We start from the raw sequence: 14,856 nt of genomic DNA on the forward strand, positions 1-14,856 counted from the left end.
GGAAAGAGAAAACATGCAGTCGAGTTCAAAGAAAAATATTTCCTCCTTTTCTTCTTTCACTTTCAGAAAGTCCAATAAAAATAAACTGACAAAAAATGTTTAAGCTTAAGGAAGCAAGATTAAGACAGGTTCTCTGTGAAGAATATGTAGTAAGAAGCAGGGTTAGCTATGGAACATTTTTAGAAGGATAAACTCATGAATAATAGACAAATATATAGACATTAACTCTATAATGTTTGCCAGCTGTTTATGTTGGAGCAGATCAGAAGCCTCTGGAGATCCAGTCTGGGCAGCAGAGTTTGATTCTTAAGTCCTTCTATCTACTGATCCAAAGGCCAAGGCAGACCAAAGACTAGCACTACTGAGTGCTGAGAAGGGAAAAAAGAATAAAAACAGATTGGGAAGACTGAGTGGAATAAGATCTTTCCTATAAAGCTGAAGTCTCAAGAAAAAAAAACGCTTTAAATAAAAATTGTCCTAATAGTTGGACCTTTTGGTATATCATATTCTTCTTCCCTCTGCCCGATGTTCTAAAATAGCATGAAGGGCTTCTGCCATAATCAAACTAATGGCACTGCTTCTGGGACCGATCAGGGTATTGACCAAAGGGAAATGTCTAATGGGGGCTGGGAAGTGGTGAACGGTAGCCAGTAAACAATAAGTTATTTCTTGGTTTGTAAGTTTCACACAATTCAGGCAACAGTATCTGAAATCACAACAATTAAGTCTGCAGATTTCCAGTATATGAGCAGGGGAAGGAAAAAGCAGAGTTGCAGCAAAGTTACAGAAACTATTTTCTTCCCTTTAACACCTTACCACTTGTTGAGTCCTGAAGAACTAGATTCTCTAATTCCAGCCAATCGGTATTTAAACGCTTCACCAATTTATATGCATTTACTGGGTGTGCAAGATAACCTTCTGGGTCGGAAGCTGATTTCATAGTCAGTGCATCCATTTTTTCAGCCCAGCTGGAAAAAGAATAGTATGTCTCAATCTGAGATAATTTTATGAAGGCATGTCTTCTCTATTATCATCGCATCTAAAAAGGAATTGCTCCTTTTGCTATATATAGCCAGCTGTCTTTGCTATATATAGCCAGCCACTTACTTTTAACTCTGTAAGGGTGAATCATGGCACAATTGATTTTTTTTAACTGCAACAAAATATAAATATTTCCTACCTGTAAGGCCACTGGGCACAAATCTTATTTGCATTAATGTCTCAGCCAACAATTTATATTATGTTGAATTATGAAAAAGATACATTGTGCAAGATGAACTACACTGTAATTCTTAAAAAGTCACTCTCATTTACGTCTCATTATCACCACCACAAAATCAGTTTGCTTTTTCAAAAGCTGTTTAGGCTCTTATGGGAGTCATCCATGCACACAGATGGAAAGACAGACCCTTTAATTTTTCAAGTTATTAGGATTCTTTTCTTCTAATAATAGGTTAATGAACATAGTTCCATCATACGCTCATGCAGAAGTAAGTTGGCAAATTAAAAAATGATAGTGATGAGTCCTAATATTCTTTTGAGTGTCATAGATGAACTCTTATTTTAGTCTGATATATGGTACTTCACTAATGCTACAGTTGTGCTCTCATCCCCTGCTTTATCTGATCTCTTAGCTGAACCATTGCGCATGCACCAGAGCTTCATATTTCTCTCTCCAATATGCAGTGGGAACTGAGCACACTACCGAGGCAAAACTAAAAAGTGAACAATAAAAGAGCTTTGCTCTAAGCAAGATCCTTGAGCACAGTCCAAAAGCTTCCACTTGCAAGCTTGCAGTTTCATAATCAGAGGGGTCACGAATGTAATAATGTTTCCAACTGACATAGAGATAATTTAGTATAAATTTATGCAATTATCCCCAAGTTGCTCATGTATTTTCTGTGTATTATAATGTTCCAGCTCAAAATGGAATCCAAAGCTACTAATTCTTCAGAGATACTTTAAAGAGATCCTGTCAGATTAAAATCCACGTACTCGTCAAAGCAGATTACTTTACCCATGCTCCTAGTAACATTCTTCAGATTTTTCATATTCTTTCAATTTTAGTAATTTAATTTTCACTATTTACATTGTTTGGGGGGTTTTGCTGTACAAAAGGAGGGCCAAATTTTGATAATCATGTCGAGTAGTATCTTACTTTGTAAACAGCTCCACTGAAACCAATGAGACCAATTGAGTAGTAAAGTACCACTTTGAGTGAATGTGGCAGAATCTGGTCCTTATTTTTATCACAATACGGCAGTTTCATTTTTGCCTATAATTAGTATCTAAGTAGCTTTGGGGGAATTCACTGTGGGGGAATTTTTTTTTAATTAACTATTTCTACTGAAATTTAAAAACATATGCAAAAGACATTTCTGCTGACATTTATGCAAAAGCTCATTGTAACAAAAACCTACACCTGAAATCTAAACTGACTTGACCATCTCCCTTTAAAGGAAAATATATTGACTGGATTTCAAAACTTGTAAGGGATGTATATTACTTTTCCCCTAATGGCCAGATTTTCAAGAGAGCTCAATAGCCATTGGAGCACTTAAATGATGTGGCAAGATTTTCATAAATTCTCAGCACCCAGAAGTTCCCATTGAGAATAAGTGGAACTGCTGAGTTCTGAGCACTTTACAAAATCTGTCCCCAATTATAGGTGAATAACATTTCTAAGACCTAGCCCTGAAAAAATGGCTTTAAATCTTTTACAGAACTATCTGAGTGTTGTTACTCTATCTGTGATGCTGTAATCCCTATTCAGAAAACACATGCCAACACTCAATGCTCTGGGTGAACTTACTTTTTTCTTTTTTAAATAGATGAATAGTAACAAATTCATACAATCTACTTTTAGGGACATTTAAACAGGGATGATTGGCAGGAACATCTCAGCTGTCAGGACCATGTAGAAGGAGAAAAGTGGCTTCTGAGGCAGCCAGGGCCCAGAATATATCAGAATTTATAGATCAGAAGCCACCTTGATCCGCACTGGAAGTAAATATAATCAGTGCAGCATGGAACACATGGGTGCAAAGTGCTCATTGTGGGCCTGCTAAAAAAGCAGCCTGCCATGTTCTTCCTTAAGGTTACTGCTTCTGAGTGGTCTACAAGGGTAGCTCAACCATAACATGTTGATACAGTCCAGCTGAGAGGTGCCCAGATAACTATGGCAGAGTCTTCTTGAGAGAGGAAAAGTTCCAACACCTCAACTGATGGAAAATGCACTCTTGGCCATTGCTAGTACTTGAGAGTACTATAAAGATCCAAAAGAACACCTAGAGCGGGGATCTCCCTCACCCCTGTTTTTGCTGGAATAAGCCTCAGCCTGCTTGCTCTTATTTATCCCTCTCCCTTGGTCAGGCACTGGGGAAAGCAGTGGCGAGAGAGAGAGAGAGAGAAAAGGTGATATTATACAGTCAACATATAAATAATGGAGAAGTGCAGATTTGTTATGCAATCCTTCCCCTTACCTTTTAATCTTAGAGAGTTTAGATTCTTCTGCTTGAATATATTCCTTTAAAGACTGCACCAGATCTTTCTCTGCATAAATCAGGTCTGTCATCTGACCTACAATGGAAGGAGAAATTTTACTACACAAGTAAAACAAGGGACTACCCTTTCCCATGGGCACAGAAGAGGGGAAACATCCCAGACACTCTAGGGCTAGTAAAACAGCTTGAAGAATCAACAAAGGCTCAAGCAATTTACTACTTTGAGGCTAAAATGAGAAAAGCCTAGAGTTTGGGAACTGAATTCCTGTTAAAACCAGGTGTCCAAATCCTCTAGTTGGCTTTGAAAATGTCAGTCTTAATGTCTTCTGGAGGAACTTTGCTGTGACCCCTTCATTGCCTTTGAATGATTTTAATATTAGTTACTTGCACCTGTGTGCAGTCAAAAGAGATCTGACACAATTACAGTTAGAAGCAACACAGTTAGTGGTCAAAATAATTGCCATGGCATCTGCTCTGCATGTGGACACAGATTAGGTCATAGTGCTAGTTTATTAGTGAATGCCACATGCACTAGTTAGAATTACAGTTCCTTGGTATGTGGCTTGCAAATAGTAACTGTGGAAACAACAAATATAAAAGACTTACAGTCTAACACTCGCAGACTAACCGATGTGCAGAAAGTCTCCTAATGGAGATGGCTAGTATACAAATCTTACTTCATTTTGTGTTTTACACATAAGAAGCCCTTGATTTTTGGCAACCAACGCTGAACACGCACATGCATGAGTTGATTAGACTGACAAATATAGCTGCAGATTTCTTTTCAGCATCACTAAGTAATTATGACTGAAGCATAATTAAGCAGCAGCCCTAGGTGAAATCCAGAAATGAGTTCTGTTCAGCCTGGGTCAGACTTGCAAATGGGGAAATACAAGACAAGGAGAAGGTCATTCACAGCAACTGCCTATCAATAGTTATCTTTAACTGCCAAGAAAAAAAAGACTACCAACAATAAGTTTCTATCTATTTTCATCACAGATATTTAAATGCAGCTTAGAGCAATCTGTTCTGTATGGGACTCAATATGCTTTCTTCCAAATGAGGAATTTTACAAAATAAAGCAGAAGTCTAATCAAGGCATGATGTCCATCCAGTGTAACTCCACTGATTTAAATGGGGCATAAATCATTTCGAAGCCATTAAAATCACAATTGAATATTGAGCACTATTCACAGTACAGCATTACAGATACGGAAGCATAAGTCCCCTTGAAAGTTAATAGGACTTGTGCTTCTCAATCTCTGATGTGCTTTTGAACAATCTACCTGCATAAGCAATAGTGTTCTGACGTCTGTATACTGAGACAGGGCTATTAAACAGAAGAAACTAAAGCAGCCTGGGCTAGGATCACTAGTCTGATTGTTTTCAAAGTTTCCAGCTATTCTATGTGACATTTTTGATTAATTTACTGGACAATTTATAGGAGGACTTGAAAAGACTTGTTTGGGGGGGGGGAGGGGGAAAATCACATGATTTTAGTTTTGCCCTCTTTTTGCACCCAGCATGTGCAGTAATTGACATCTGTTGCAAAACAGCTTTAAGTAATTCTCATTGCAGAACATAGGTCACACTGAAGAGAGGGAAGCAGAAATAATTCAGCCATAGTATACAAAGTCCACTTTAATCATACAGGTAAAACATATTCTGTAACTTTTCATCTGTGTGGAGTTCAAACCAGGGAGTACAGATTTACCAGAAGCAATTGTCAATCCTGCCTGTGGTTCATTTTTATCTGTCTGTAAATGGAACTTTTCAAAAACAATCTATTCAAGATGGGCAATGATGTAGTCATTGTAGTCATTGAGGTGAGAGAGAAACAGTCATAATGATATGGCAAGAAATGAAAGTAAATTTACCATGAAGCTTTGTTACATATTGTTAAATTTAATGTGAAGTCATCATTCTTTTTTTATTCAAAACTACCATAGCAGGCTCCCAATTCTAAGAAGTTCTTACACGTAAGGAGGTTTTGTTTTTGTTGTTGTTTTGTTTTGTTTTTTTTAATTAAAAAGGTTTCCTAGCTACTCAGTGATTTAGCATTAAACCTTCAGGGATAAGGTTTAAGTGCCATACTCAAGCCAGAACAGATACGCAATGCCAATTAACAGCAAGGAATTAGTCATCTTTTCCCTTTGCATGTTTTATTCAAATCTGAGGCCCTGTCTGCATGAGAGAAATCTGCACCAGTTTGCTCATCACTGGTGAGGCTTAGAGGGAGTAAGTGGCCCCAGTGCAAATCCTGCTATACACAATTGCATTAGGCTTGCAATAGTGTAACATTCTCTAATGTAAACCCTGTCTGATAGGGTTACAGTGTGAGGCTTACCAAAAGAGAACCTTCTTTGTGTGCACTAAAGAATTTTATACACTGTGCTCCAACATCAGGTTATTTTGCACTGACTCTTTCCTTACCTATAGAGGTGAAAAATTCAGCTTGTGTGTGCCATGTGCAGCTAATGCAGGTCAACAGCAGTGACAGTATCCAGGACTTCATCTTCAATAAAGTTGGGATCTGCAGGATATTCGGAGAGGAAAAAAACTCAATACCCTGTGTACAAATAACACTCAGATACCCTAATAAGGATGAGTCAAGAATCCCTAATTTTCATAGAAACAGGATCTAGGTCAGTGATGGGCAACCTGCGGCCCTCCAGGGTAATCTGCTGGCGGGCTGCGAGACAGGGCTTACATTGACCATCTGCAGGCACAGCCGCCTGCAGCTCCCAGGGGCCGCGGTTCGCCGTTCCCGGCCAGTGGGAGCTGCGGGAAGCAGCACCACTTCCCGCAGCTCCCATTCCTCAAAAATCCCTGCCTCAAATTTAGAGACTCTGTTATTCAAAAATACATCCAACAGGATGATAGCTGTCATCCCTCTCACGATCTCTGCTGGAAACTCTACAGTAGCAATGTTCTGCACTGCCCCATGCTTTGCTCTATATAATGACAGAGATAAGGCAAAAAGAAAAGGAGTACTTGTGGCACCTTAGAGACTAACCAGTTTATTTGAGCATGAGCTTTCGTGAGCTACAGCTCACTTCATCGGATGCATCCGATGAAGTGAGCTGTAGCTCACGAAAGCTCATGCTCAAATAAACTGGTTAGTCTCTAAGGTGCCACAAGTACTCCTTTTCTTTTTACGAATAAAGACTAACACGGCTGTTACTCTGAAACCAGAGATAAGGCAGGACACAGAGGAGATGCACCTGTCTCTGAAAGGAAATGAGAGCAAGTGTCACACAGATTCCAGACCTGGAGGGAGTTTTTATTTTTTTAAACAAGAACAGGATTAAAAGAGTGGGGGGTTAGCAATAGGAGAGGTGCACTTCAAGGAGAACAGTATCCTGGGAAGGAGTTTTCGCTCTCATCCCTATTCCAGGGCACTGGGACTCAAGACCGCAAAAGCATCATTTAAAAAAAAAAAAAAAGTACTAGTCAAGTATTTAAAATAAGGATGTTTTATTTTTGTACACCTGAAGCTAATTTTAGCTCTGATGAAAGCAAAAGCAAATTCTCTTGACTTCAGTGATGCAGTCTAATGGCCTCTGCATGAGATTAAGGATCTGATACTTCTCCCACTAAAGTAAATGGCAAAACTCCCTTTGATTTCATTGTATGATTTTGAGCATCGGCTTTGCCTTTGATTCACTGGTGAACTTCTTAACCTCTGCATGTCTGTTTTTCCCACCCATGTAAAGCATGCACCTCGCAGGCTTGTGGAGAGAATTCGCTCTGCCCCTCTTCACCTACCCCTCTACTACCAGCCTGTCTTGCTCCAGCTGCATGGCTGCTTTCCAGCCTCTCCCCACCCAACAATCAGAAGCTCCCAGGCAGAGTTCGGCTGAGGAATAGTAGGGAAGGCTGCCTGCATAGGATGTGCCACCACTCGAAGTGGGAAAACAGGGCAGGACCCACTGCAGGCAAAAGCCCAAACTACCCTCACAGTCTTCCAGGGAGTGCAGGACAGAGGATATGGGAGGGGACCAGTATGCAACCAAAGCAGACCGAAAGGCCAATGGCAGCGGGAAAGTGGGTTAGGAGGACCAGTACCCTGCAGGAGGGCACTCTAGGAGCTGCAGTCAAATTGGTGTTGAATCCCGGCCACTGAACACAGTGGAAGTCTGTATTGTATGTGCAATCTGGAGGTCATCCTGCAGGAAAGTCTCTCTGGGAACTGACTGTTCTCAGAGTGTTCCTGACCACAAATGCCTATCATAGCCAGCATGCTCATTGCAAAGACTCTGAGGATCGATAGACTTCAAAATTACCTTTAAAAAGGGGGTTCCTTTAGACTCATCATAAGCTATGGACTATCCTGTTTGCAGTTGTTCCTTTTTGTGCCCCATCTGGTCAAGGTTAACTCCAGATATGAAATAGTTTGCAAATACAACCTGCTTTGAAAATACAATACCCCTTCAACTATACAGAAAAGCAATGACTAAGACAGAGTCACTTAAATTTGCACACTTACTGCAAAAACCCAGGAGAAAATGCCACTGCACTGCTCTAAGACTAAGAAATGGGCAAACAGAAAAGTACAATGATTCAATGCCACAGTAAGGGATAAAGCTGCCATGCAGAGAACCACTTACATGCCAGCTCTGTTTTCTGCTGTTTATATTATTATATTCATAAACCATTGTTCAGTTTTTAAAACAAACCTCCCCCCAACCCCTTTGCAAATCTACTGGAAGAATCTGAACTATTTACTGCAATATGTATATCGGGTGTATACATGTGCAAGTGTGAGAACATTGTCTCAGTTGCGTCATGCTGAATATTTTTTCAATGCCATGTGCTTTAGAGTTGTTATGTTTCAGACACATGTTTTACTGCAAAGCTAATACACAGGTAATCTGAGCACTAAGCAAAGCTGAATGAGTAGTGCCATGAAGAGGTCTGCCAATACTAAAGCAACAATAAGTGATATAGCAGACCAGAAGAGTGAGTCAAGAGCACTCAGAAGATACATGCACTCCGATATATTAAACCCTGGCTGTCCAGCTGCATAGCTTGTTCTTGTTTCCCAGAGCAGTCTTCTGGAATCATCACACACAGTTTGGCCAAGTGACTATGAACGAATTTTCCACTTAAAACAGCATAACCCTCCATTCCCTACTCCCAACATTCTCTTGTAGTTCAGGACATCTGCCAAGAACAATAAAATTTACCAAATCTAGCAGCTTTGCCATCACACGCAGAGAAAGAATCAGTAAACAGGCACACTCAGTAAACACAAAAAATCAATTCTTGCTTGAACAAGGGAAAGATACCTGTCTGTAGGGATTTTAATATTGTTTACAGGCATTCTTTGCACATCTCAAAACACCAGCGCCGACACCTCCTCGCTACAGCCTGAAAACAATTCTTGCAAATATGTTTTTGGAGAGAAGACTGTACACCCCACACACCATTACAGCTCGAACATCTTAGGGATTCAGAAACCCCTGTAACCGAGACCAAGATACTTGGATATAAAACTAACCTGTTCGTTCAAGCTGAGAGAGAAACACAAAACTCTGGTTTTCAAGAAATGCTTAGAATTCAGCAATAAGGAGAAAGCTATTTAGGGCAACTATTTCCCATACGTACACCCTTTCTCTTAGGCTGGCTTTGTATCAAAATTATCTTTGAAAGCAGAAAATGTCACTTTAGTTGAGGCAACATTTAGGATTTCCTTTTATTTGCTTAAACCTTCTTACCTTCATCTGTAACAGACTTGGGAAAGACTTCAAAAGCACGCTCTTATTGACCCCTGTTCATCCAGAGGCCTGTGCAAAGCCCAGGGCAATAAGAAGAGGAGAGGCATCTTGTTTCTCTGTGCTGGGGCTACTGAACGACAGTTTGGTCCTGGGTGCAGTTTAGGGCAATTGTACCCAAGCTGCCATGGGTCTTGTGGCAGCTGGGAAAATGGCCAAGCTGTCATGGCAAGCGTTGCTGGCAGAGAGACTCTGGGAGGCATGTTCACTCAACAACTGATGCCTATTCCCCTGCCTCATTTGAGATATGGTTCTGATCTCACACTGGTGAGAATCGGAAGTAACTCCACTGAAGTCAATGGAGCTACACCACTGTAACGCCAGTGTAGGGCCAATAAGAGTCAGGCCTTAGTATCCTGAATTTTTCCTTCCACCCCAAACACCCCTTGATAACTGCACTCAATAGTCAAACCTCAACTATGTTGTGCAAACACTTGGCTTCTCTGTAACTGCTAAATCTCAGTGAATCACTGATCCGCTGAGAAGAATGCTCTGTTGTACTTCTGAAACTGCTGGCAGAAGGAAAGAGGCTTTCACATACAGTCAGGGGTAGGAAGGCCACAGAGGAGGCAGGAACAGAATTCTCTTCCCAAGTTACAGAACTGAATTCTCCCCACAATGTTACTTTGAAATGCTATTGAAATTAGGGATCTAAATATCATTTAAAAAGTTAACCATTTAAACCCGGGGTTGGCAACCTTTCAGAAGGGGTGTGCCGAATCTTCATTTATTCACTTTAATTTAAGGTTTTGCGAGCCAGTAATATATTTTAACGTTTTTTTAGAAGGTCTCTCTCTATAAGTCTATATATTACATAACTAAATTATTGTTGTATGTAAAGTAAACAAGGTTTTCAAAATGTTTAAGAAGCTTCATTTAAAATTAAATTAAAATGCTGATCTTACGCCGCCGGCCCGCTCAGCCCGCTGCCAGCCTGGGGTTCCGTTCACCTAGTCCAGCAACAGGCTGAGCGGGGCCTGCGGCCAGGACCCCGGCTGGCAAGGGGCCGGCAGTCAGAACCCCAGACCGGCAGCGGGCTGAGCAGAGCTGGCGGCCGGGACTCCAGACCGGCAGTGGGCTGAGCGGCTCAGCCTGCTGCTGGTCTGTGGTTCCGTCCGCCGGCTCCTGCCAACCAGGGTCCCGGCTGCCAGCCTCGCTCAGCCCGCTGCCGGTCTGGGATCCTGGCCCTGCCCATATAGAGTGGGTACCTACCTTCTCCCTGGTTCTACCCATTCTCTTCCTCCCTCTCTGCACTGAGCTGAGGGTGGGAGTGCACTGAGTACAGGGCTGGGGGTGAAGGAGCAGGCTGGGGGTTGGGCTGTAGGGTCTGGCCAGGAGCTAGAATGAGGGAGGGGGCTCAGGGTTGGGGCAGGAGGTTTGGGGGTGGAGCATTTACCTGGGCAGCTCCCATTTGGTGCTAAGGGTGGGGGTGGGAATCTGGGGGATGCAAGAGTCAGGACATGGGGTGTGTGTGGGGGGGGCTGGGTATGTGTGGGGGGTGCAGGAGTCAGGGCAGAGGGCTGGGAGCATGTGAGGGGGGTGCAGGAGTCAGGGCTGGGGTCATGGGGGGGTGCAGGGATCAGGGCAGAGGGCTGGGTGCATGTGAGGGGGGTGCAGGGGTCAGGGCAGAGGACTGGGTGTGTGTGGGGAGGTGCAGGGGTCAGGGCAGAGGGCTGGGTGTGTGTGGGGAGGGTGCAGGCGTCAGGGCAGAGGGCTGGGAGTGTGTGGGGAGGGTGCAGGCGTCAGGGCAGAGGGCTGGGAGTGTGGGCTGGGGTCGTGGGGGTGCTCCTAGCCCTTTGCCCTGAGCGGCTCACTGCAGGGAGCTGGAGGGGATATGCCCTGATTCTACCCCCTTCCCCACGGCCCGTCCCCACCTCGTCTCTGCCTCCTCCCTGGAACAGCAAGCCCACTGCAGCTCCGCTTCTCCCCCTCCCCTGCAAGGGCCATCAGCTGATCGGGGGCAGGGAGGGAGAGGAGGAGGGGCAAGAACCCAGCACGGCCTCTGAAGCAGCAGCCGGCAGGACCAAGCTTCTTCACCCTGCCCCGGCAGGGGGGGACGGAGAAGAGTGTGCTGGGGCGGGCAGGATTTTTAATGGCACGCTGCTGCCTGCCAGGGTCCCAGACTGGGTTCGGCAGTGGGCTGAGTGGGGCCGGCGGCTGGGACCTGGCAGGCAGCAGTGTGCCATTAAAAATCGGCTCGCGTGCTGTCTTTGGCACGTGTGCCATAGGTTGCCGATTTAAACGATTAAAATGATATCATTTAACTGATTAACTGATTAAAGGGAGAGGGGCTGGGGCTGCTCCAGCTGGCGTGGCCTGGGGCTGCTCCAGCCAGCACGGCTGGGGTCAGCCGGCACGGGGTGGCTGGGGCTGCTTCGGCAGGCCCTGGATAGCTGGGGGTTAACCGTTAGGGTGGATTAACGGTAAGACAAATGCTTGCCAGTTAACCGGTTAACTGTTTAATATTTTACATCCCTAATTAAAATGTGGGTCTTCCTGACTTTCAGGGCCAATAACCACAAGCAGCTCAATCCAACTCCCTTTCATCCCAATGGAAGGACTCCCATTGCTCAGCTGGGCTCAATAAAATCACATGGCTGCTAAGTATTCTGCTCCTTTGGGGTCCTGTTCCTGCCTGCACCTCAGTCTTGCTCTCCCCCCTTCTCAGGCAGTAGAACCAGATAGGGAAGCCACAACTCAACCACCAGAGACCCTCGCCCCAGTCAGGAGGCAGCAGCTCAGAGCACAAATATCCCTCATCCTTCCTTGGAGCACTGCAAGACTTTCAGCTACCAAGTTAAAACAGGCAAAGAGTCCTGTGGCACTTAACAGACATATAGGAGCATAAGCTTTCATGGGTGAATACCCACTTCGTCGGATGCATGTAGTGGAAATTTCCAGAGGCAGGTAGAAATATGCAAGCAAGAATCAGGCTAGGGATAACGAGGTTAGTTCAATCAGGGAGGATGAGGCCCTCTTCTAGCAGTTGAGGTATGAACATCAAGGGAGGAGAAACAGTTTAAGCAGCTTTAGGATGAATTTCACAAGTGCGTCTGAAGTAAGACACCCAGGAGAAAGTTAATAAATAAAATGATTTTTTTCTTGATACGTCAGCAATCTTTCATTTCGTTGTTACAATGATTCATCTTCAGATGGTTTGCATTATACTCTGCATTTACTTTACTTTTTGAAGCCGCATTATAAAACAAGCTGATACTTATGGTGCCACTAGTATTATGGACTTTCAAAATTAATTATCTTTTGGCTGATGATTCAGGGGGCAATTTCTCTTTCCAGTCAGAGAGAATGTTGTGCACAGATGAACAAGATGAAAGTCGGAGCAAATCTCCCCCTTCCCTGATAAACTAGCGCCATCGAAGTGCTTAGTCAAATGTTAATTGCTTCTATCAGCATCAGAATTTACGTGGCTTTCACAGGGAGGCCAACCAATTTATCAGATTACATGAAGATATATTGAAATTCGGTCATAATGAGATCAGTTTATGTAAAATTTAAAATCACAATCTCATTTCATGCCACAAACCAAAAGGTAACACCAGAGTGACACCTTCTGCGGTTTGAAATGCTCCCCATAGTCACACAGGCCAGAAGATGCTCACATTAAGAGCCAAAGAAGTACACTCAGCATATATCAAGTGTTGCTCCCTGACTCTGTTCATGAGCAAGACTCTTTAAAAAGACCATACATTTTCTCATCTGATATGCTGAAACCTACAGAAACACAAATGTCCACATGCACTCCATATATGTCTGCCTTTATTTATATACACACACACACACATATATATATATATATATATATATATATATATATAAACACACTTGGTTTTACCTGTGGCTCAATTTTCAGCACCAATTTTGGGCACTCACAACTGCAACACCTGACATTATTGGGAGTAGGTGTGTGAAGCCATTCTGGAAACCAGGCCCCAGAACTTTATTCCTTCAACTAGACAACATGGCAGAAAACATTTTTCAGTTACCTCCTTTGTCTCATGAACATGACTGTCCTATTTAAATCATGGCACAAGAACTGGGAGGTGGGCGTTCGAGAATTCAAAAGCCAGTTACCAACAGATTCGGGAGGCCAGGGTTCAATTCCCTGCTCCACCACAGACTTCCTGCGTGACTTTGGGCAAGTCACTTAATCTCTGTGCCTCAGTTTTCCATCTGTAAAATAGAGATAATAGCACTTCCCTCCCTCACAGAGAGCTGGGAAGATACATACTGAAGATTATGAGGCTCTCAGATACTATGGCAATAGAGGCGGTCTAAGTACCTAAAATAGATAGAATAGCCAGACAGATGGGGACCAGAGAGTACTACATATGTAAAAAATCTATCGCCAATAAGGAACTTTACAAATGTCAGGAACTGTGTATCAACACCATATATCAGGAATAGAACTCAGATTCTCCTGCTTCAAAAAGCACAGACCTCTAGAAGAGAATCTGTGATAGCTCTTAGCACAGAGGTAGGCAAACTACGGCCCTCAGGCCACAGCTGGCCTGCGGGACCATCCTACCAGGCCCTTGAGCTCCCAGCCGGGGAGGCTAGCCCCCAGCCCCTTCCTTGCTGTCTCCCTTCCCCCGCAACCTCAGCTCGCTGCGCCGCCCATGCCTTGGCCCGCCACTCCTGCCAGACAGCGCAGCGGCGTGGCTGGATTTGGTGGGGCTGCGAGCTCCTGCTGCTCTGAGCAGCATGATAAGGGGGCGGGGAGCGGGGCGGTTTGGATGGGGCAGAGGTTCGGGGGGGGGGGGGGGGGGCAGCCAGGGGACAGGAGGGTTGAATAGGCATGGGAGTCTCAGGGGGCCTGGCGGGGGTGTGAATAGGGGTCAGGGCAGTCAGGGGACGGGGGGGTTGGATTGAGGGTGGGGTCCTGGGGGGGCAGTTAGGGGTGGGGGGATCCTGGGAAGGGGCAGTCAGGGGACAAGGAGCAGGGGGGGTTGGATGGGTCGGAGGTTCTGAGGGGGGCAGTCACGGGGTGAGAAGTGGGAGAGGGCAGATAGGGGCAGGGGCCAGGCTGTTTGGGGAGGCACAGTCTTCCCTACCTGGCCCTCCATACAGTTTCGCAACCCTGATGTGGCCCTCGGGCCAAAAAATTTGCCCACCCCTGTCTTAGCAGTACAGGGCCTAACTTACAGAGTTGAGTAGTTCCAATTCTATCCAGCAGAGGGCTACTGTGCATATACCTACCAACTAAGTCACTGCACATTCTTGGTTAAAGTAGTTTTCATAATAAATCACATCATGTACACAACATATGATCTATTCGTTTCTTCCACATTTATTTAAGAACACAGATTTTTTTCTGTAATGATATAAAATTAACTATGCAGCAGAAGACACTGCAGTTCTCTCGCTCTTAGTTAGGTCCCAATCTTGCACTCCCAGCGTACACAATGTACAAAGGTATAAGGCATTACAAGATAGGATACCATGAAACAAGAAAATCTAAATCCCATTAATACCTCAATTACTTTACTCACCCAACTGCAGTAAGCCAGCACTGAACAGTGAGTAAGGGTTGATGTTTGGGCTCTAATCTGTACTTA

General features: G+C 44.1%; 1 protein-coding gene across 7 annotated transcripts in view; it reads right to left on the reverse strand.

Moving 5' to 3' along the window:
* P4HA2 (prolyl 4-hydroxylase subunit alpha 2) overlaps nucleotides 1–14,856 on the reverse strand; it is a 57,314-nt gene that overhangs the window by 33,556 nt on the left and 8,902 nt on the right. For all 7 annotated transcript variants that reach the window (XM_043520826.1, XM_037906828.2, XM_037906829.2 and 4 more), the window contains exons 2-4: nucleotides 5,937–6,036; nucleotides 3,483–3,579; nucleotides 817–968 (exon numbers count right to left, since the gene is read on the reverse strand). In XM_043520826.1, the coding sequence (XP_043376761.1) occupies nucleotides 817–968; nucleotides 3,483–3,579; nucleotides 5,937–6,018 (331 nt within the window). In that variant the 5' untranslated portion in view covers nucleotides 6,019–6,036. The remainder of the gene's footprint in view (nucleotides 1–816; nucleotides 969–3,482; nucleotides 3,580–5,936; nucleotides 6,037–14,856) is intronic.

Source organism: Chelonia mydas, chromosome 8, assembly GCF_015237465.2.
Source record: "Chelonia mydas isolate rCheMyd1 chromosome 8, rCheMyd1.pri.v2, whole genome shotgun sequence".
NCBI lineage: Eukaryota > Metazoa > Chordata > Testudines > Cheloniidae > Chelonia > Chelonia mydas.